At 41.5% G+C, this 23,503-nt stretch overlaps 1 protein-coding gene across 3 annotated transcripts in view; it reads right to left on the bottom strand.

Annotated features, from left to right (window-relative positions):
- PLXNC1 (plexin C1) overlaps positions 1–23,503 on the bottom strand; it is a 159,216-nt gene that overhangs the window by 88,950 nt on the left and 46,763 nt on the right. For all 3 annotated transcript variants that reach the window (XM_050747131.1, XM_050747132.1, XM_050747133.1), the window contains exon 5: positions 9,171–9,285. In XM_050747131.1, coding sequence (XP_050603088.1) covers positions 9,171–9,285 — 115 coding nt within the window. The remainder of the gene's footprint in view (positions 1–9,170; positions 9,286–23,503) is intronic.

Raw genomic sequence — 23,503 nt, 5'->3', positions numbered from 1 at the left:
CTGATGTCTTTAATCCATCTGGAATTTATTTTTATATACAGTGTGAGATAAGGGTACAACTTTATCCAGATGGTTAATCAATTATGTCACAGCCATTTATTAAACAAAAAACAAACCTCCTTTTCCCACTGAATTGAAATACCATTTTGTCCTATGTTAAATTTCCATTTATCTGGAATCTATTTCTGAACTCCGCTCTCTTTCAATAATCTATTGATCTACTTCTATTCCAATGTCATTAAGTTTTTGCTCCTGTAATTTTAAATATATTTAGCATCTGATAAGGCAAATCTCTCCTTCTTTATCGCTATTTTCATAATTTTCTTAGCGTTTCCTGGACATTATTCATCCATATGAACTAAGTTCATTTTATCCAAAGGGGTTGAAGAGACTGAGTCTAAATGAAATTGTATTAAATATATGCCTTAATGTTCGAAAAATTTATATCTTTATGATATTAAGTATTCCCATCCAAACACATGACTTTTTTTCATCCGTTTCTCTTTGATCTGGGGTTCATTTAAGATGGCATGCCTTGATGATCCCCTAGGTGTGAAGATACATTTGTCAACTATTCCTTATGGCTAATATTGTTAGATAATGATTAAAGAAGGTGGCCTGTGAAATGTGCTTTAGAATTAGTTAAGGTTTTGCTTGTGGTCAAACATATGATTAAATTCGGGTGGAGGGAGTGTTTGTGTGTGTGTATGTTTGTATGTGTACAGGGATACGTCTGTGTGCCTGTACATGTGTGTATGTGTATAGTAGGGACACAAAAAGACAATCTTGAAATGTTCCCAAAGTAGCTTTTTCCCAAAGAAATGGTCCAAAGTAACAAGGCAGCCAGGTCTCCTGTTCAAAACGAAAATTATAGGAATTAACATGGCAACAGTGGACTCCTTTTGCATCAGGTGCATGATGGGATCTGGTGGGAACGTGGGCCAAGTAAAAGGAACCTGGGAGTGCAGGAACCTTATCACCTCCTATGAAGAGCCATAGTCTAGACAACCTGGCAGCTGTCTGTCTTCTGTTATACATCTCACTTCCTCCCAGACTTGCTGCACTGCCAACTAAGATTCTGCTGTTTCCCTGGTTCTCTGATAAGCTTGCTAAGTCTTGTCTAGTCCCTGGAGGTCACCCCTATCTTTCCATTTTCAAAAAGTTCTGGCCATATTATCATGCTGGAAGAAGGCAAGTTCTTTCAGTCCACTTCACCTGGACTGAAGTTCAATTGTCTTTAGGGAATTCTGGGCTCAGTAAAAGATCCCAAACCATTCCCACTAACTTATCTTCAACAAACGCCTGAACTCTCATTCATGCTGAATCTTCAACACAGCATTTATATCCGCACCACACATCTTAGCACACTATCACATATTATCTTGTATACATGTATGTCTTAAATTGAATTCACAAGAGTGTCAGAATTTTTAAAAATCACATTTTCAACAACTCTTTTAAAGTTTCCACATTTCCTTCTAGTTCTCACATATGTAGTTTTACATAACTATAATTATTTCATTTATTTATTCCACAAATATTTATCAAGCTTGCAACATATGCCAAGTGCTGCACAATGGTACTGATTATACCAGTGAACCAAACAGCTATGGTCCTTGCCCTCAAAGAGCTTATAGACTAGTAGAAGTATAGAACATTCCACCAGAATAAAATTGGAGGGTCACATGGTATCAAGGAATCATCAAGAGATGACTGAGCTAAGATGGTACAATAGAAAGGGAAAGAACCAGGCAGTCAAGGTACCCCTTAGAAGTAGCATGGGGCAGGACTGGAAGTGGGGGATGTGGATATGGAGGATGCTGGCGAGCAAATGGATGGATGGAGGTACCATAGGTACCATACATGGAGATGGGGCATACTGAGGGAGAGGCAGATGGGTGGAAGATTCAAGACTTCAATTTGGGGTGTATGTAGTTCAAGATACTTGTGTGATACTTGAGCAGATGTGTCAAGTTGGGTATGGGCCTGGAGCTCAGAGGAGCAATCTGGGGTGGGGATAAAGGAGACATGAACATACAGATGATTGATAAAGCTATGAAAGTGGATAAGATTGTCTACAGACAAAATGTAGAGTAAGGAGAGAGGAAGAACCAAAACTGGGCCTTAAATGGCTCCAATATTTAGACACAGGGAGAGAGGGCACCAGCAAGGCCCAGCAAGGAAATTGAGGCCTGGCCACAGAGAAGAAGGAGAGCACGGAGTGGGCGTGCCATGGAAAGCAATGGAAAAGACAGTTTCAAGAACGCTATCAGCCAAGTAAGATGACCTTAAAGTGTCCACTGGAACGGCTGCATGGAGTTCACTAGTGACCTTAGCAAGAACCGGTTCAGGGGAACAGTGGGGCAGAAACCAGGTTGGAGTGGACCTGAAAAGAAGAGACAGCATGTTTTTTCAGGTGCAGCGGAAGGAGAGAGGAGCCAGTGAGGTGAAGGTATTTTTGCGTAACTTGGGGTCCAGGCGAGTATGGTTAAAAAGCTGAAGCTTTGTCCTAAGAAACCCAGCATGGGACTCCTTACCAGGCTGATGGCTCTTTCTTGAATCAAGCTGGATGAAGAGGGAGTGAAGACTTAAAGGGCAGATGGGATGCAAAGGCAGCTGGGGTGTCAATTAGCTGGCAATATCCACAGGGCCAAAGAATTGCTTGCTGTACAACACTCTTATCAGATCGACATATTATACTGAATCATTCCTTATTGCTAAACAGTTTCGTTATTTCCAGGTTTCTAATTCTATAAATGCTACTGCAAGAGCATCTTCATGCCTAGGGATTTTCTTCTTTCAAGTTATTTCCTCAGGATTCTAAGGCTGAAATTAATGCTTCAAACAGAATGAATATATTTATGAATTTTGAAACATGCTGCCAAACTGCTTTCCAAAAAGGTTGTGCTAATTGGCATCACCAACACTGGGTGTTAGCATAGCTTATTATCGCTTTAATTTGTATTTATTTGAAAACTAGTGAGGTTGAACATATTTCCATATTTCTATCTACTTTCTGAATCTCCTCTTGTGAGAATATCTGTGTTTTGGCCCAGTTACTTTTTGGTGTACTGATGTTTTTCTTTTTAATTTTTCTTAGTGTTATTATCTTATGATGAATATTTTTTTAGTGGCAAATATTTTCCTGAAGTGTGTGGTTTAGTTAACTCTTTTTTTTTTTTTTTTTTTTTTTTTTTTTTGACAGAGTTTTGCTCTTGTCAGCCAGGCTGGAGTGCAGTGGCACGATCTTGGTTCACTGCAACCTTCACCTCCCGGATTCAAGCAATTCTCCTGTCTCAGCCTCCCGAGTAGCTGGGATTACAGGTGCCTGCCACCATGCCTGGCTAAATATTTTTGTATTTTTAGTAGAGACAGTGTTTCACCATGTTGGCCAGGCTGGTCTAGAACTCTTGACCTTCAGGTGATCTGCCTGCCTTGGTCTCCCAAAGTGCTGGGATTACAGGCATGAGCCACCATGCCCGGCCAAGTTAACTCTTACTTTTTGTAAAAGGAAGTCATATATATGAATATTTTTCTTTTGTTATTACATACCATATTGCTTCAGAGGTAAAATTATGTTCAACTTCATTTTCTGTTAGTTCTTCTGTGACTTATCTTTACATATAAATTTCTTAATTAGTCTAAATTTTATTTTATATTTAATGTAAAATACGAAATTATGTTTCCATAGTATAAGCCAGTTATCTCACACATTTTATGAAATAATTTTTGTTTCCTCTCATTTTATGATATCTGTTCCTTAAAAATTTTACATCTATTTCTGAGCTTTCTACTATATTTTATGAATCTATATTCCTATTTTTAAACCAGAATCATGGATTAAATTATTGTTGATATCTATCTATCATCTATGTTTGCAATCTAATGGGAGTGGTCTTGCCTAAATCAACTTCTTTCTTTTCAAAATATGTTTTGGATATTCTTGATCAGCTCATGTTATTCCATGAGCTTTTATATTATATTTTTATAAAATTCCATGAATTTTATATTAACTTTAAATAAACACTAATTCAAAAATCATTGGAATTACATGAAATCAAGAAAAATAGGTGAGGAAGAAGTGCTATTTTTGTGATATCTTCTCACCAAGAAATGTAGAACATGCCTGAATATGTTCAAGAGGTTTTCCATATATTCTAAGAAAACGCTTTGTGTATTTTTGTTTTTATTTTTGTTTATGCTTATGTTTTTAATTGATAAGGTTTTGCTATGATAAATTATAAATAGCCTTAAGGCTGGGCGCAGTGGCTTACGCTTGTAATCCCAGCACTTTGGGAGGCCAAGGCAGGCAGCTGAGGTCAGGAGTTCGAGACCAGCCTCGCCAACATGGTGAAACCCCGTCTCTCCTTAAAACATAAAAAAATTAGGCAGGCATGGTGGTGGCAGGCACCTGTAATCCTAGCTACTCAGGAGGCTGAGGCAGGAGAACCGCTTGAACCAGGAGGCAGAGGTTGCAGTGAGGGGAGATCATGCCATTGCACTCCAGCCTGGGAAACAAGAGTGAAACTTCGTCTCAAAAAAAAAAAAAAAAAAAAAAAATAGCTTTAATACACCATTGCTCTGCTATCTAACTAGAATGGCTTAAGCTAAGTTGTTCAAAGCAAAATCACTATTTTTGGTAGCTGACTTCAACACATATCTCTTAGCAAAAATGGTTTTAAAGCAGGATATGTACCTTGCTTTTTAAGTTTATGGCTGAGTAGTTCTGTTGTTTTTATGAATAGGACCTTTTATTAATGAGGTTAAAAGTTTGTTTTATTTGACATGTAGTAAGGCTATTGATATTTAAATATTTATTGAACATTCAGCACTTCATTTAATTTTTATTCATTTGAATAATATTTAAAGCTAACATATTTAGATTCTGCAGATATGCAGCCACTTAAGATGAGTAAATAATGGTTTTTGTATATTTAATTCGAATAATTATATGTATTATTTGTTTCTTGTGTTACTGCAGTGGACAGAGCTTTATAAATAATGTCAATAGTATTAGCAATGGTGGAATTCCTTGTGTTAGTTCAGATCTGTAAAAGAATGTTTCTAGGATGGGCATGGTCACTTATGCCTATAATCGAAGCACTTTCAGAGGCTGAGGTGGGAGGATCACTTGAGTCCAGGGATTTGAGACCAGCCTGGGCAACATAGGGAGACCTTATCTCTATAAAAAAAAATTTTTAAATTAGCTGGGTGTGGTGGTTCACACCTGTAGTCCCAGTTACTTGAGAGGCTGACGTGGGAGGATCCCTTGAGCCCAGGGGTTCAAGGCTGCAGTAAATTATGATCACCTCTTTGCACTCTAGCCTAGGTGACAGAGTGAGACCCTGTCTAAAAAAAAAAAAAAAAAGGTTCCAGTGTCTCTCCTCTAGGAACCACATTGTTTAAGAAATACTTTTATTCCAATTAGCCGGGCATAGTGGTATGTGCCTGTAATCCTAGCTACTTGGGAGGCTGAGGCAGGAGAATCCCTTGAACCTGGGAGGTGGAGGTTGCCGTGAGCCTAGATCATGCCACTGCACTCCAGTCTGAGTGACAGAGCAAGACTCCCTCGCAAAAAAAAAAAAAATAAGATCGCAAAAAAAAAAAAAAAAAAAAAAAAAAAAAAAAATATGTAGAAAGCTGAAACTGGATCCCTTCCTTATATACCTTATACAAAAAATTAATTCAAGATGGATTAAAGACTTAAATGTTAGACCTAAAACCATAAAAACCTAGAAGAAAACCTAGGCAATACCATTCAGGACATAGGCATGGGCAAAGACTTCATGACTAAAACACCAAAAGCAATGGCAACAAAAGCCAAAATAGACAAATGGGATCTAATTAAACTAAAGAGCTTCTGCACGGCGAAAGAAACTAACATCAGAGTGAACAGGCAACCTACAGAATGGGAGAAAATTTTTGCAATCTACCCATCTGACAAAGGGCTAATATCCAGAATCTACAAAGAACTCAAACAAATTTACAAGAAAAAAACAACTCCATCAAAAAGTGGGCAAAAGATATGAACAGACAGCTCTCAGAAGAAGACATTTATGCAGCTAACACACATATGCAAAGGTACTCATCACTGGTCATCAGAGAAATGCAAATCAAAACCACAATGAGATATAATCTCACGCCAGTTAGAATGGCAATCATTAAAAAGTCAATGGCAATCATTGAAAAGTCAGGAAACAACAGGTGCTAGAGAGGATGTGGAGAAATAGGAACACTTTTACACTGTTGGTAGGAGTGTAAACTAGTTCAACCATTGTGGAAGACAGTGGGGCGATCCCTCAAGGATCTAGAACTAGAAATACCATTTGACCCAGCCATCCCATTACTGGGTATATACCCAAAGGATTATAAATCATGCTACTATAAAGACACATGCAGACATATGTTTATTGTGGCACCATTCACAATAGCAGAGACTTGGAACCAACCCAAATGTCCCTCAATGATAGGCTGGATTAAGAACATGTGGTACATATACACCATGGAATACTATGCAGCCATAAAAAAGGATGAGTTCATGTCCTTTGCAGGGACATGGATGAAGCTGGAAACCATCATTCTCAGCAAACTATCACAGGGACAGAAAACCAAACACCTCATGTTCTCACTCACAGGTGGGAACTGAACAATGAGATCACTTGGACACAGGACGGGGAACATCACACAATGGGGCCTGCCGAGGGGTGGGGGCCTGGGGGAGGGAAAGCATTAGGAGAAATACCTAATGTAAATGATGAGCTGATGGGTGCAGCAAACCAACATGACACATGTATACATATGTAACAAAACTGCACGTTGTGCACATGTACCCTAGAACTTAAAGTATAATAAATAATAACAATAATTTTATTTCTGTGTCTTTTCTATTTTTATTACATATCTCTGCTTTCCTTCTCCACCACATCAGTCATTCCACCACGGGAGCCCATGTTTACAACCGTGTATGAATTCCTCCATATTTTTGCCTATGCTCAAATAATCACATAGAGACATATATACATAAATGTGTACAGGGACATTTTTTGGTCAATGTAAGATCATGCTAGGAACACTTTTATGCATCTTGCTGTTTTTACTCAACAAAACCTCACAGAAATCCCTCCAGGACAACTGGAATTGCTCTAATTATTTCTTTTTAATGCTGATCCCATAGTGAGTATGAGGATGTACTATCTTTTAATTGTTTTGTGGAAAGAAACAAAGCTTCTGTGAACAGAGCTTCTGTATTATATGGAGGTTTTTCTCTGCCTACAAAGTAACTAGAATGTTACTAAGTATATGAAAGGCAGGTAGCAAATAGCCTTTGAACAGAGCTAATAGATGGAACTGAACATGACCCTAGACTGCCGTCTCCATAGGTCAGGGTCAGTTTCATTTAAACAAAGACCTGAGATTTTCAGGTAAGCTGAAGGTGGCAATAGGGTAGGAAATATTTTGAAATAATGTGATCAAGAGATAGAATCAGATGGCTTATCAACACTATTAAAATAGTTAGTCCGAAGTTGGTTTGAAAGGATAGCTTTAATCAAATTACAAACTTCTTATCTTCTTTACTTTGAGAGTGGTGGTGAGCTGGAGAGAGTGAGGCAGTGGCTGTGTGGGAAGTCTCTGGGAAGATTAGGGTAAACCACAGTGGGACTTAGGGCGAGGAAGAAAACACCAGTGGTTGTTTGGGTGGTAAGCAGTTTTTGAAACGTTCTAGACTAGATATAAACAGTGATTAACTTGTAATCATGAGCCCCTAGCTAGGTAAGGAAGTTGTATAAACAGCACTTTTTATTTAATGAACAAGCTACTTCTTCCCACTACATTTAGCTGAAGTATTATCCTTACATTTTTTAAAATGATGTAAGAAAAAAAATCTTCCAGAATCTTAACCACTAATCAGAGTCCTGGGTATATTCAAGGATTATGGTATTCTACTTTCTACTATTCTCTATTAGCGCCAAATTTGGCTATTTTTCAGACTGATGAGAGAAATTAGAATTTGGATACACCTAAGTTTAGATGCCTAAGAATCTTTTCCACCAAATCAATTCACTCTGATTCAGGGCTCGTAGAAGTTTGTATGAAAGTTCTTTTTTTTCTTTTTTCTCCAGGAAGACAACAGAAAGTGACAACAGCCAAATAGCTTTAAATCTGTTAGTTCTGATCAGTTACGACTTAAAAGCTTGATTCTTTTATTATTTATCACTCATTAAATACTTTGGCTCTCCTTTATTAAATGTTAAATCATCGTAAGTGGTAAAGTTCTTGCCATTTCTCTGAAATGGCAAAGTGTAAGGGAAAAGAGAAAGTGGCCCATTTCCTTGTTAATGTGGCATTCAAACAGAACACAGTGAGCTCAACAGACAGGTCAGCTGGCTGCTGTACAATTATTCATAACAGAGGACTCCGTGCAATTATTCATAACACAAGAGCCGTCATTAGGGAGAAAATGTCTCCTTATAGCACCACTGAGATTGCAAGGCAGGAATTCCCTTTTCCCGTAGGGCATGGTTGGCATGTGCATCTGAAAATGCTTAAATATGCTCCTTGCTCCCTTCTCTCATCCAATGACAGGGCTGATGTGTTGTCAAGAGTGGTGCTGCCATAACGAGGGCCCACTGGCTTTCCAAAGGACCTCACATGGGATAGTCACTGCCCACGTTGGCCTTCTCTCCATCTCTACCAAGACTGTTGGAAGCTATGTTCGTAAGATGGTTACTGGAGAAGACTCAACACATTAGGATAAGGGACCATTACACTAAACAAAATTCTGCAATTAAGCCACATTTAAGGAATCTCGTTGACCATGAATCTGAACTTCTTTTTTCTCTACTTTCAAAAGCAATATGTATTTCTACTACATTAGAAGTCCAACTCTTCTTCCAGTTCAACCATTGAGAGTCATCTTCAGCTCCACAAGACAACAAACTCCACGAGAGCAGGCCCATGATGTGACTTGGTTACTGCTATATCCCCAGCACCTTGCAGAGTAGACGGCATCTGGTAGGCATTCAATATTCATTAATGAGTGCTAAATGAATGGAGTGCTATCACTAAGCATGTTTGATTGCTAATAGATATTTTACACACAGAAGGAAGTCAGCATCCGCTGTGCAAAATGAGACAATACAATGAGGACAAATTAAAATCTTTCCTCTTACCTTGTCTTTACTGCTTCGAATTATCTGAATTTTAGGGCACTTTTTCACTCCAGACGAAATATCCAGCCAGTTTTCTAAGGTCTCTGAACGTACACAATCTCCTTGGAAAGTGCACCTAAAAAAATGTGGCAACAAAACAGCGACCCCATACATGCGTTAGTTAAAACTTTTTTATACTTGGCTTCAGTACAGAATGCCAGACTTTGTACAGTGGATTATTGATTTGAGAGAGAATAGGAACATGATGCTAAAACCATGAAAAGCAACAAGAAAACAGCAGAGCATTTTTTTCCATCATGTCTAGGAGCAAAGAACAAATGTAGACAACGTGTTGAACTTCGACTCCTGAGCCATCTCTCAAGATGACATCGCCAAATATATCCGAACACACCCTCTCATGGATTCTGAAATAAGGAACTCCCTTTTAGAAATACCTAGCAAAGAACAGCTCAAGGAAGAAAGAGTTCACATATTGTATAAATTTTAGGTTTGCTATTCATTCCCAGAATATCAACCTATTGTGTAACTTGATTTTGTTTTAGAAAATAACAATAATAAAGTTACTATTTTGTGCTTTGCAGTATGATAATTAAATAGAAATATTTCAAGGGCAGAGTCTGCCTAAGAATTTGATAAGACATTCCATAACCATCTGCTGCATAACATTTATTTAGACAGATACCAAATTATATCAAAAGATATAGGTGAAACATTTTTCCAGGGCCATTTTCCCAAGTCAGCCAGCTCAGAGGATGACCCAGATAAGTCTTAAGCTGTGGCCAGGGTCAACTACTTTGATAAAGAGATGCTCAGAAGCTGAGTGGTGAGATCACTGGCTTGCTTGATATGTCAGTCACTCTAGGTCACGCTAACTTGGGAACCCTTGCCTCACCAGATGGGGCACCGACCCGGCAACAAGAACAAACACCAACAGCCATGTTATCACCAAAGGGTGCTGGACTCCATAGATAATCCATTGAATAGTGTCAAGGAATGAACGAAATACTTCTAGTACTACACCTCCTCAAGGCTGAAGATTAAAATGCAGGGGTGGTAAACCAGTGATGCTGAATTTTAAGAGAAACTGAAAACACATGAATCATAAGATTGAAAAGCAACCAAGTGATGACCACATTCAGCTACAGGGAGTCCCCGAGGGGATGTGAGCAGAATGAGGAATGGATGGGCCCAAATAGTGTATTTGGCTTCCTAAAGGTTTTATTTCTTCTCCTTCCTCTACTCTCTCTCTCTCTCTCTCTCTTAATTCTTAAGAATTTAGGCCTCATGGCTTCATCTTTGAGCTCTGTGTTAATCTGAATATGGCAAAAATAGAACAGGAAGTCAGTGAGTTTCACTAAACGTCATCCCCAAGCACAATACCTTTAGCGTGTCACCGGCTGCTGACATTTGGGGAACCCTGCTCCCAGGGAGCACATCTGTGTTCCACCCCCCACTACATCTGTGTCAGTTTCTTCTCCAACATTATAACCAGGAGGATTTTCATCAGCAATTCTCCAAAGCCATACATTTATCTGACCCTTGATGGCTAGCTCGTCCGTCACGGACATTAAATTCAAATTAAACCGCCTCTCAATGTCAGAGAGAGTTTGCAACGGAGAGACAAGCACTGCTGGATTGAAAAACAGAATGACGAAGCTGGTTCTTTCGGTTGTATCTGAAATAGATCATGACTGTCAAAAACTCCCTGCCTCTCATGGGCACTCTGGTTTGTGTAAGGCACTTCCTCTGCCTATAAGAAAAAAAAAAAAAAAAAAAAAAAAAAGCCGATTCTGAAGAGACTGGAGTACAAATATTTTTGTTGGCTCTTAATGCTGCCTGGGAGTCAAAGCCTAAGGCTGCCAAAAAAACAAGTGTAAAATATTTCATACAAATAGTGCCACAATTTGCCAATTTGTAGGCAGAAAACAGTAGTGCCACTGAGTTCTCACTCTCTTTTCTGAACTCCTATAGCATTTCTTGTCGGAAGTACGTATTTTGGTATTTAATCATATGCTGCCTTGAATTACAACTTAACTGTTTCCTAAGTCTATCTCAGTTCTCCCCAAGTAAGCTCTAAGCTCCTCAAAGAAGGGAGAAGGTCTTTAATATTTCTTTAGCAAATCCCTCAGTGTCTGGCAGCATGATATGCAAATACTAGGGTTTCAATAAATATTTTTGAATGAAAGGATGAAATATGAAATCTCTATAGGTCTTTTCCATTGCTGATTTTTCTTTCTAGAGTTTTAATTCATGTCTGACTCCAACTTATGCCAAAGAGACTATTTTTAAACTAAGCTAAAAGTTTGAATCTGGGGACCAAATTAGGCGGTGAGGTTTTCATTTTATTTTTTTGAAAAAAAAAGAGAAAAGAAAATACATAATGAACCTTTCATTTTTTATTCTGCATAAGGCAAAACCAAAATCTAACTATGTTAAGCAACTAAACATAAATTCCTTGTTTGTACATATATATAACCCCCACCACCTCTGAACTCCTATTCCTTGCTTCTCACCAGTAAAAATAAAAAATGAAAAAATGAAAAGCAAACCATGACACCAAGTATGTATAACCAGATGGCCAGCCAACAACAGTATCTTATTACTTCTCCAATATTGCAGATTATAAAATCTTCATGACAGCATATTACTCATACATTTACATTTCTTACAGAGCAGATCTTGTAGCTCCCATATTTTAGTAAACAAAGCTAGTTACTCCGAAATATTTCCTTTCGAAAGCTATCACTCTAATTCCTGCGTGTTAACAAGAGCAACGGTCAAGCGCATAAACACTTGAGCCACTGCCCTAATTAAATTAAAATCTCATTGTCACACAGGACTCTGAGCGAGGCTGATTCTTCAGTGATGCACTCTCAGATAGGCTGATATCTTAATGGCTTCATTTCAATTTCTTCAGGCCAAGAATAGGAGGAAAATTGGATTTGGATAAGAATGGACATATTCTAGAGAAATTGGTAGAGATACGTTTGCTTTCTTGACTTATTGTTACTTTTGCTCCACCCTCTACTGAGGATCTATCCCAAAGTCCTCAGACTCCCAGTCAGTATTTTATTTTTCTAGTCCTTATTTCCAGTTAGAGCTAATACTTTCATGATAAAGCCTGCAGGCAGACACAAGCCTATTTGCAAATTAGAAAACAGAATCCGCCCAAATGCAAAGATTGCCTGAAAAAAAAAAATCCCCCAAACCAAAAAGTTAATTTAAAAAGACTTCCCTTATGTGAAAAACACTGTATGTAGAAACAATTCAGTCAATGAAACTATTTAAGAAAGCTGTTCTTGTTAGTTTGCTATAAAATCTGCTGTAGAGCTTAACGTATTCGAGATAATACTAGAGTTTGATATTGCCGTTCAGCTATGTAAGTATGTAACCGCCCCCTCCCTCACCCCCAACAGATTAAAAAGAAAAAAAAAAAAACAGTTCCAAACCTACTCTGGCCCCGAGTCATAAACAGGAAGGTCCCAGACACTTGTTTCTAAGTTCACTGTTTGAAACTTAGAAAGTCTTTCTATACAATGGGTTTGCTTCCTGGGTTCTTAGAAATATGTGTAACCCATAGTATCCCTGAATAATTACCCCACCACACACTGGCATGGAGGGAATATTACTCTGTGCCAGGCACTGCTGGGAGTGTTTGCAGTTAGTTCTCACAACAACCCCGCTCTATACGGATGAAACAGAAGCTCAGAGAAGTACAGTAACATATCAAGGCCACACAGCTGCCAAGTGGCCGAAGTCTTATTTCAGAGCCCACAAACTTGGCCCCCTTGCTGCATGCCTTCCTATAGATCCTAACCACCACTTAATAAAGGACATTCATAGTTCCTCCTGGCTTCCTGGGACCTCAACCAGTGGTTGGAGGGTGGGGCTGGGCCAGGACAAGGACACAGGGATGGGGACCCCAGAAACAGAGAAAAGAGAAGGTAAGGCAGAGACTGTAGGATGAAGAGGGTAGCAAGGATTTGGGGGAGAACAGAAGCGGGGATTCTGAGAGGCCTCTAATTTTCCTCTATCACTAGCTGTGAATACAACACAACCACACAACTAGCAAGAGGTGAAAATTCCAGGTGGCTCTGGACTTAGAAATCCATTCTACTGCCAAAAAATTTTTCTTGCAGACCATCTGTTTCTAATATAAAATGCACTTTCCCCCAGAGAAATAATGTTATAAACAGTGATTAGGTTTCCAGGTTAGCCCACAAAACCTACTTATCCATAATGTAACTTTACTACTATATATTTGCAATAAAGAATAGCAGAAAACAACGAGATTGCAGCCATTTGCATTATATAGCAGTTTTCGTCTTTACTTATTTGTGTTTCTGCTCAGCTGGTAGTCTGGGAACAGTGCTCAGCTGGATCGACTTTTAAATTTATTATTACAGTATTGTATTTATACAGCATTTCTTTTTTTTTTTAATGGGCATGGCTTAAATTATTAATTGTTTTCATGCCAACATAAAGAGCAGGGAGGCCCACCTCTGAAAAGGCGCTGAAGTTTCCAAGCAGGTAAAATACCCATGGGCTGGGCTGGGGGGCCTTGAGAGGCCGACTCTATCAGGCTAGAATCTTGCAGTAAAAATTTACCACTTACTCAACCTTGAAATAGAAACTCTGAACTCAGAAATGTAACTTCTACTTCCTGCCACTCAAATTTCATCAGCATCCTCTAATCTAATTGTTCACTAAGAGCAGACAGTCCCTGAAGGAATCTGATAACTACATATCAGGTAAGTGGCTTGAATGTGGGGGTTAGTGTGAACTGTTCCAAAGATTCTACACTGATATAATATCAGAAAACTTTTAACAAGGAAACAATCCAGCTTCTCTCTCTCCCAAGAAACAGGAGACTGCATCCATGCTGGGGGAGGGCTTTGCTATAAAAGCATCTCAAGGTCTTTTGCTAAGTGATTTGAAACAGATGTCTGCATTTTTAGAGAAGGCACAGAGCCCAATGGAAGGGTCAGGTGGTCCCCAGAATCGGGGGACTTTCTTGACAATTGCCAGTCCACGAGATGAGGAAACCAAGCCTACTGAATAGAAGAGAATAGGAAGTCTGTGACAAACTAAACTTCAAATGAAAGGCCTCCAGAGTCTTTAAGAGGGGAATGCCAAAACATAAGACCAGGAAAAATTGGAAAATTGGGTCTTCATCACTGAAGCTGAAAGTCAATCTACATGATAAAATTATGCCAATAACAGAGACAATTTAGAAAATTTTTTTAAGCAAAAACATCTAACATGCCAGGCAATGTCTTTTCACATGATTTGATTCATTTATTATTCACAACAAACCTCTAAGTAGCTGCAATAATTGTCCCTGCTTCACAGATGGGGAAACTGAGGCATAGCTGGTTCCATATTGCTTTCCTAAGGTCACAGAGATAGCAAGCAGAGGAGCTGACCTACTAAGTCAGGCAGTGTAGCCTCAAAGCCTGTGGTCTCATCAGCTACCTATACTGCCTCTCAGAATAGCTAATAGTGACTGAGCCCATCTGTCTTCGTCTGTTTTGTGTTGCTATAATAGAATACCACAGACTGGGTAATTTATAAAGACAAGAAATTTATTTTTTACAGTTCTGGAGGCTGGAGAGTCCAAGGTCGAGGGGCCTGCATCTGGCGAGGGCCTTATTGCTGCATCATCCCACAGCGGGAGGTGGACGAGCAAGAGAGGGCGAGAGCATGCACATGTGAACAAGAGAAAGAGACTGGAATTTGCAGCCTGAAGCCCTTCTATGCTTGGCATTAATCCATTCACAAAGGCAGAGCCCTCATGACCTAAACACCTCTCATTAGGTCCCACCTTTCAACAGAGTTGCATTGGGGATTAAATTCCCAACACATGCTTTTCAGGTGACATTTTCAAACAATAGCATCTTCCTAGTGCCCATAGGCCAGGCATTGTTTCTGGGGACTTCTGGGAATTAACACAGTAATCCTCACAACCAGCCCATGAAGTAGGTGTTATTGTTACCACCTCCATGTCAGAGGTTGAGAAACGGAGGTGCAGAGAGGTTAGTTAGCATGGTATCTGGCACTGGCATCCATCTCTTACTACCACACCAAATTGCTCAAAAATTGTAAAGGCTTCCAGGGTAGCGACATCACAAATGCCAGCATAATAGTAAGTAGATTCTTCCAAGACATGGCCATATAGGAAAATAAAAGTTTTACTCAATATCTCAGCATTTTTCAAACTGAACTGTGTTCCTGGAGTTGTTTTGGGTGTTAATATTGAAGTAGGGTTCTATTGCCAAGAAGCTGGGAAACACTAGTTAAATAAAATTAAACAAGTCTCTCTGCTGCAGGACTTCTCAGAGCCTTGAAGACGCCACTGTGCTTTGTAACTTTCCGAGACAAGAACGAATGATGTACCATCTTCCAGCTTTTTTGCTGAAGGATGTTCTGAGGGATGAGAAATTCTAGTCACACACATTGGGAACCGCTACCTGGTCTGGTTTAATGAGCAATAATCCACATGGCGGATCAAATTAGAAAACTTTGTGCCTATTTTGGCTAGTTTGGGTAACTCTTGTACCCAACTGATCATGGCCTATTAATTCTAAGCATCCTTTACAACCCATGCTTACCCCCCACCTCTCACCTGGGTTCCTGCAGCAGCCAAATGAGGTCTCCCCCTTCCCACTTCCTGTTTCTCTCATCAACCTCCACACCAACATCTGGGTTATTCTTATGCAAGAGCTGATGATGTTACTCCCTGCTTAAAAATCTCTCATGATACCCTTTCTCCCATACCAGACTCTCCTGCCTACATGCCTTTCAGCACCCCCAGTCTGCAACACGTTTCCATGCTCATCTCTGACCCCGACACTGAGATCTGGCCCCTGCCTTCCTCTTCAAACTCATCCCCAGGTAGGTTTGGTTGATGAGTCTGTCACTCTATCTAGACTGCAAGCTCCTAAAAATACCTGTCCCTGATATCTATTCCATAGTGCCTCGTGGAGAGTAGGCATTTGATAAACACATACAGGGCAAACAGGCCCGGCCCTCCCGAGCGTGTGCTATCCTCACTGCCCTGAATGCCTCTGGGCCTGCAACACTTGGTGAAATCACGTTCCTTGTTCAAGGGCTATTTCAGTGTCCTCCTCTATGATATTTGCTCAGACTCCAGGCAAAGCAGTCACTCCCTCCTCTGTGTCCCCATGACATTTACACATGTTCCTAGTCTACACAGCATACTGCATTAGTTGCTGATTGCCTGCCTGTCTCTCCAGCTACACTGTAAATCCCCCAAAGGGAAAGGACCACTTTATTCACCTTTGCACCCTCAGGGCCTAGGACCATACCTGGCATTCATTCTACAGATATGAACTGAGAGCCTATTGGATGCCAAACACTCCACTAGGCACTGCGGACATTTCAATGGATAAGCCAGTTAAGTTCCTTCTCTTATTGAGCTTATAGTCCAGAGAGGCACACAGACAAAAACCAAATAAACGGACAATCATTTAAAATAATTTCAAATTGAGGTATGTCTTCTGCAGAAACCAAAGATATAGGAGAAAGGAACCTACTTTAGACAGGCTAGTGAAGAAAGTAGGCATTTCAGCTAAGCATTCAAGGATGAGAACCATAAGAGCAGTGGGAAGAGGCCTGATGCTAGTGGCTCATGCCTGTAATCCTAGCACTTTGGGAGGCCAGATCACTTGAGGCCAGGAGCTCAAGACCATCCTGGCCAACCTGGTGAAACCCTGTCTCTAATAAAAACACAAAAAATTAGCCGGGTGAGGTGGTGCATGCCTGTAATCCCAGCTACTCAGGAAACTGAGGCACAAGAGAATTGCTTGAACTGGAGGCAGAGCTTGCAGTGAGTCGAGATCATGCTATTGCACTCCAGCCTGGGTGACAGAGCAAGACTCTGTCTCAAAAAAAAAAAAAAAAAATTGTAGTGGGAAGAGCATTCCAGGCAGAAGGAACAGCATGTGCATAGTATCTGAGTGCACTTAAAGTATGGTCTCTGCAAGGAACTGATGAAATAGACCAGCTTGGCTAGAACTTAGTGAAGGAAGGGGGATAGCGGTTGTGCAGTTTGCAAGCCAGTGACCCCAAGCAAGCCATGTGCCCTCTCTGTGTCTCAGGCTCTCCATCTGCAGAAATGCAAATAATAGTTTTCACCTGATGAAGTTGGGAGAAAAATGTACATCTGTTCTAAGAGTTTACAATTATGCCTCAATAAATATTAGTTGTTATTATATTATATGGGAAAATGGAACAGAAAATATAGGCAAAAACTTGGATGACATAAGCCAAAGACAAAATGGTAGTGATGAGAAAGGGATTTGGGCAATGAGGTTGACCAGATGCCCTTTGGCATTGCTCACACACCAGCTCAATGCCCAACATGCCTTTTCTATGTAAGGAGGCAGACACAATTCAAGGCTTCTTGGAGGATTCTTAATCACAACTCTCTTTCCTCCTAAATATTAAAGGATTCTCTGGAGTCCTTTCATGCCTTGAGTACCAGCTATTAGAGCACTCTGCATGGTGTACTGAAATTATTCCCACACTCACCTGTGAGCTTCTCCACAGCAGACCCTCATACATCTTTGTTTTCCCCAGGGCCTAGTACAGGACCTGGCCCACGGCTGGCATTCAACAAAAGGTAGCTGAATTGGGTTAAGAAGGAAATTTTAAAGTGACTAAATTCTTGTCTATGTTTCAGTGATACCAGCAGAAGTCATTTCATTGATTTTTGTTCACGAGGTTGGCCTGTTCACTGGCGTGGTGGAAAACCAGCCTTTGTCTTGAAACTCTGAGCTATTTAGCACACAAAAAACACATTTGCAGACTGAAACACTCACACAAAACCGGTGTGGCCTTTGCTCCTTGTGGTTCTTTTGTGGGCGATGAGTGTACTAAAAGTTGGTGTTTTCTATTTCCAAACGCAAATCACGAACTAAATAATTTAGGGGAGCTATTTAAAAAAACAACAGCTGGAAATAAAAATGTGAAAATGACACCTCTTGAGTCAGAAAGGTCTGGGTTCAAAGCTGCCCTCCCATATACTCCCTGTGTAACTGGGAGCCACATTCCTTAGCCTCTGTGGGCCTCAGTTTCCCCACCACTAAACAGGTGGCAATGATATTAAAACCCGATCCTCCTGAAAGCAGTATCAAATCCCACATTTGGCCTATCAGAAACAGTGCACCCTCCATATAGCAGAATAAAAGCATCCAAATGTTTAAAAAGCAAAAAACAAAATACTGGCAGGAAGGCTTCGAATGAAGATCTGAACATTGTGTTTGGATATGGAGGAGATGCTGGGAACAGGACAAATACTAGGTCACAGAGACAAGTGAAAACATTTGAGGAATATTTAAAGGCCAATCAATACATTCTTATGAAAGTGCATGCTGCCTGAGATAAGGTCATTTCAAAAAAAATCTATTCCATTACAACATATATTTACTAAAAGGGATGTTCTTAATGGTGCTTGTTGGAAGTCAGAGAGCATCCATTAAAGAGATGGTGCAGGTAAGTACAGCGGAGGCTGAGGTCTGAGAACATCAGTCACTAGCTCCACTAAAGAACAAACAAACCCGGCTGGGCATGGTGGCTCACGCCTGTCATCCCAGCACTTTGGGAGGCAGAAGTGGGGGGATCACGAGGTCAAGAGATTGAGACCATCCTGGCCAACATGGTGAAACCCCGTCTCATCTAAAAATACAAAAATTAGGCAAGCATAGTGGCACGCGCCTATAGTCCCAGCTACTCGGGAGGCTGAGGCAGGACAATCACTTGAACCCAGGAGGCAGAGGTTGCAGTGAGCCGAGATCACGCCATTGCACTCCAGCCTGACAACAGAGTGAGACTCCGTCTAAACACAGAAACAAAAAACAAAAAACAAACCCTGGCTTCTAAGCATGGCGACCACTTTCCCAGTGCCAACTGTCTGGGACACCAAGGGTGGAGAGTGCCCCTTAACACTGCTATCCCCTCTTCGCCTTCTGCTTTGCAATACATAGAACTCACAGCTCCTCCCACAGCTGAAAAAGGAGGTGGAGAATCCGCAGGACACAGGTTGACTCCCAAACCCGTTCCAAGGTTGGAAAGCTCCCCCAAATCCCTTCCAGCATTCGCAGTAACCCAGATGCATGGACTCAGCCCATGCCATGGTAATCCAGTAATTTCCCGAGGCCCAAAGAACGTATTCCTCTTCGCTCCCCACCGCTTCCACCCCACAGACAGTTGTCCTACTTGCTTCTACACAATTAGTCAGCACAATGGGGGTCCTCACACGAGAAGGAGGGGCCGTACCCAATTCCATTATCATTATCGCTGTCATTAGAGCCGCTCTGGACCATAAAGAAGTGTCACCACACAGACGTCAAGCTTGAGATCTGCACGAGGACACATCCCGGATTGGAAGGAAAGGAGGAAGGCTCTTCTGTCTCAAATTGTCAGCCATTCCGCTCAACAGTGCAATAGCCTATGAAGGCAGAGACCCCCAAAACTGAGTGTGCCCCTTCGGGTCTTGGCTCAGATGCCCCTTCTCACTGAGGCTTTCCAGGGCCCCCTGTTTAAATTTAGCGCCCCCTGCTTCCAACTAGCGCTCCCCATTTCCTTTTTCTGCTTTATTTTTCTTCACAGCCCTGTTTACTCTGTGACATGTTCTCTCTTTCCTCATTTATTTTTACACTGTCCATCTTCCCTCATGTCATGTGTTAAAGAGTGTTCCCCCAAATTCATGACCATCAGAACCTCAGAATGTGACCTTATGTAGAAATAGGGTCTTTGCCGATGTAATGAGTTAAGGATGTCGAGATGAAATCATCCTGGATTTAGGGTGTCCCAGTGAATGGGAATTTTCTAGGAGATAGGAGAGGGAGATTTGGACACACAGAAGAAGGCCATGTGAAGACCGGGGCAGAGATGGTTATCCTACCCCGAGCCAAGAAATACCAAGAGTCACCCGGAGCTGGGAGAGGTGAGGAAGGATATGCCCCTATAGCCTCCAGAGGGAGCCCAGCTCTGCTGACACCTTGATTTCAGACTTCTGGCCTCCAGAACTAGGAGAGGTTAAATTTGTGTTGGTAGTAATTTGTTATGGCAGCCTTGGGAAACTAAAACACTTCACTGGAGGGAACTCCATGAGGGCAGGGATTTTTTTTTTTTTTAATTTTTGTTTTCATTTTAAGTTCCAGGGTATATGTGCAGGATGTATAGGTTTGTTACATAGGTAAATGTGTGCCACGGTGGTTTGCGGTACCTATCAACTCATCACCTAGGTAGTAAGCCCAGCATGCATTAGCTATTTATCCTAATGCTTTCTCTCCCCTGACCCTACCCTGTGACAGGGGCCTATGTGTGTTGTCCCCTCCTTGTGTCCATGTGTTCTCATTGTTCACCTCCCACCTATAAGTGAGAACACGCGATATTTGGTTTTCTGTTCCTGCGTTATTTGCTGAGGATAATGGCTTCCAGCTCTATCCATTCCCCAAAAGGACCTGATCTCATTCCTTTTCATGGCTGCTCATTCCTTTTCATTCCATGGCACATATGTACCACATTTTTCTTTATCCAGTCTACCATTATGGGCATTTGGGTTGATTCCATGTCTTTGCTATTGTGAATAGTGCTGCAATGAACATGGGTGTGGAGGGATTTTGACCTGTGTTACTCACTGCTAGTGCTTAGAATCCCAGCGCTTAGGACAGTGCCTGACACATATCAGGTACTCAGCAAATACCTGTTAAATGAACGCATGGTTGCCTAAGCTTTCAAGATGGAGGGTTTTCTATGACTCAGGTGGGCCCTGAGTGCCATGTCTTTCTTATACATAGCAGTTATCACAAATGCTCCATTAGGGCCATTTGCTCCAGGCTCTCCCCTCTCTACCCACTGCCATGAGAGATCATGTCACTTGCCTGTTTCTCTTTGTTTTGCTCTAACGGCTTAGGAGCTGGAGCTGAGCCTAGAGTTGAATCCTGCTTCCACTACTTGTATAACCAGTGGTAGGCAGAATAATGGCACCCAAAGATGTCCACGTCCTAATCCCTGGAACCTGTGACTGTGTCACCTTATATGGTGTCTCAGTTCGTTTTGTGTTGCTATTACAGACTACTACTAACTGGGGAATTTATAAAGAAATGAAATTTATTTTTTTACAGTTCTAGAGGCTGGGGAGTCCAGGGTCAAGGGGCCTGCATCTGGTGAAGGCCTTCTTGCTGCATCATCCCATGGTGGAAGGGCAAGAAAGCACGAGAGAGAGAGAAAGAGAATAAGAGAGAGAGAAGGGGGCCTAATGTATCATTTTATCAGGAACCCACTCCTATGATAAGTAACCCACTCCTGCAATAACTAACCCATTCCTGTGATAATGTCATTAATCCATTCATGAGGACTCTGTCCTCATGACCTAATCATGTCCGAAAGATTCCACCTCTCAACACTGTTACACTGGGGATTAAGTGTCCAATACATGAACTTTGGGGGATACATTCAAACCATAGCACATGACAAAAGGGACTCTGCAGATGTAAGTTGAGGATCTTAAAATGGGCAGATAATTTTGGATTATCTGGGTGGGCCCAATGTAATCTGATGATGCCACACTGTTGGTTTTGAAGATGCAGGAAGAGACCATGAGCCAAGGAATGCTGGCTGCTTCCAGAAGCTGGAAAAGGCAAAGAAGGGCCTCCAGGAGCACAGCCCTGACAATGCTTTGGTTTCAGCCCAGTGAAACCCATTGCAGGCTTGTGACCTCCAGAACTATAAGATCACAAGTGCATGTTGTTTTAACCTGCCGAGTTTGTGGGAATTTGTTTCTGCAGCTGTGGGAAACTATACACAAGCTAAGGCTGTTCTCTATAAAGTGGGGATTGTAATAGTGCTTACTTCATGGGGTGCCAAGAGGACTAAATGGACCATGGCACAGAACGTGCAAGGTAGTGTCTAATGTATGATAAGCATATTCTTCTCCACCCATGCACACTGTCTCCTGGCCAGGCCTGGACTCAAGGCAGGTTTCCTGTGGAAGCGGCACCGCAGCCACCTTCTGAATGAGGAGCTGTCACATCCATCTGGACTTTTCTACTGCAAAGCCTTCTGTGACCCTGTGTTAGTCCATTTTTTGCACAGCTACGAAGAAATACCTGAGACTGGATAATTTATAAAGAAAAGGGGTTTAATTGGCTCATGATTTTACAGGCTGTATAGGAAGCATGGTAGTGTCTGCTCCTGGTGAGGGGCTCAGGAAGCTTCCAATCATGCTGGAAGCGAAGGGAGAACAGGTGTGTCACATGGCTAGGGCGGGAGCAAGAATATGAGGGGTCAGGTGCCACACTCTCTTAAACAACCAGATCTCCTGTGAACTCAGAGTGAGAACTCACTCACTATTGCAAGGACAGCACCAAGCCATTCATGAGGGATCTGTTCCCATGACCCGACCCCTCCCAGCAGACCCACCTCCAGTACTGGAGGTCACATTTCAACATGAGATTTGGAGGAGACAAAACATCTAAGCCATATCAGGCCCTCTCTGCTGTATATAGCTTACCTCTCATGATGGCAGAACAGACTAACTCAGGCTACTGAAGAATACGGCCATAAATTACTGTGCACCATGGATTATACTGGTCAAGTTTCAGGGCAATCACAGTCCTGGTGGGAAGGGTCCCACCAGGTTAATGATAGGCCTGGGGGGCTTGAGAAAGGAGTGTCACTTGGAGAAGAACCCTCAAGACAGGAGAGCAAGATAAAAAAAGGAGCTGGGATGTGTCCACAAGCAACCCATGTAATTCTTTTCATTTGTTACTCTGGGGTGTTGGGGACAAATATGTTTAGCATTCAGATGGCAGTTTTCTCTCGTGTGTTAAAAATACCCTTCTGTTACTCCCAACCCTTCAGAAAGTTTGACAGGAAGACTGACCACAGGGCCCTGCTGTTAGACCGAGCAAGAAATGATCTCTTTCACAATCTCATGCATGGAACAGCCGAACAGCAGCTGAAGACCTAAAAACAGCCACCAGGGGCTGCTTGAAGGTCTTCCAACTGTCAACATGGAAGAAACATGTAGAAAAATATGGAGTGAATGTGAAATTTGTACAGATAATTGAAGGACGCATACAGATACCTTATAAGCAGCATGCCTGGGGCCTTGCCTCCACCCATGTGTACCCTGTGCGGGGTGGAGTACGAAGGGATGCGAGGGTGAATGCAAGTGTGCTCTTTCCTGTAGGGCCCATTTTCTGAAGAGGACCCAGCCCTGATTCCATCGTGGCACTAAAACCAGAGCAAGTGGGGTCCCATGGATGCACTGGGAGACATACTACCTCTCCCAATGCGGAGGT

This window comes from Macaca thibetana, chromosome 11 (genome assembly GCF_024542745.1).
Source record: "Macaca thibetana thibetana isolate TM-01 chromosome 11, ASM2454274v1, whole genome shotgun sequence".
Lineage (NCBI taxonomy): Eukaryota > Metazoa > Chordata > Mammalia > Primates > Cercopithecidae > Macaca > Macaca thibetana.
Note: the sequence above shows the minus strand (reverse complement) of the source record. Positions and strands in the feature narration are given on the sequence as shown.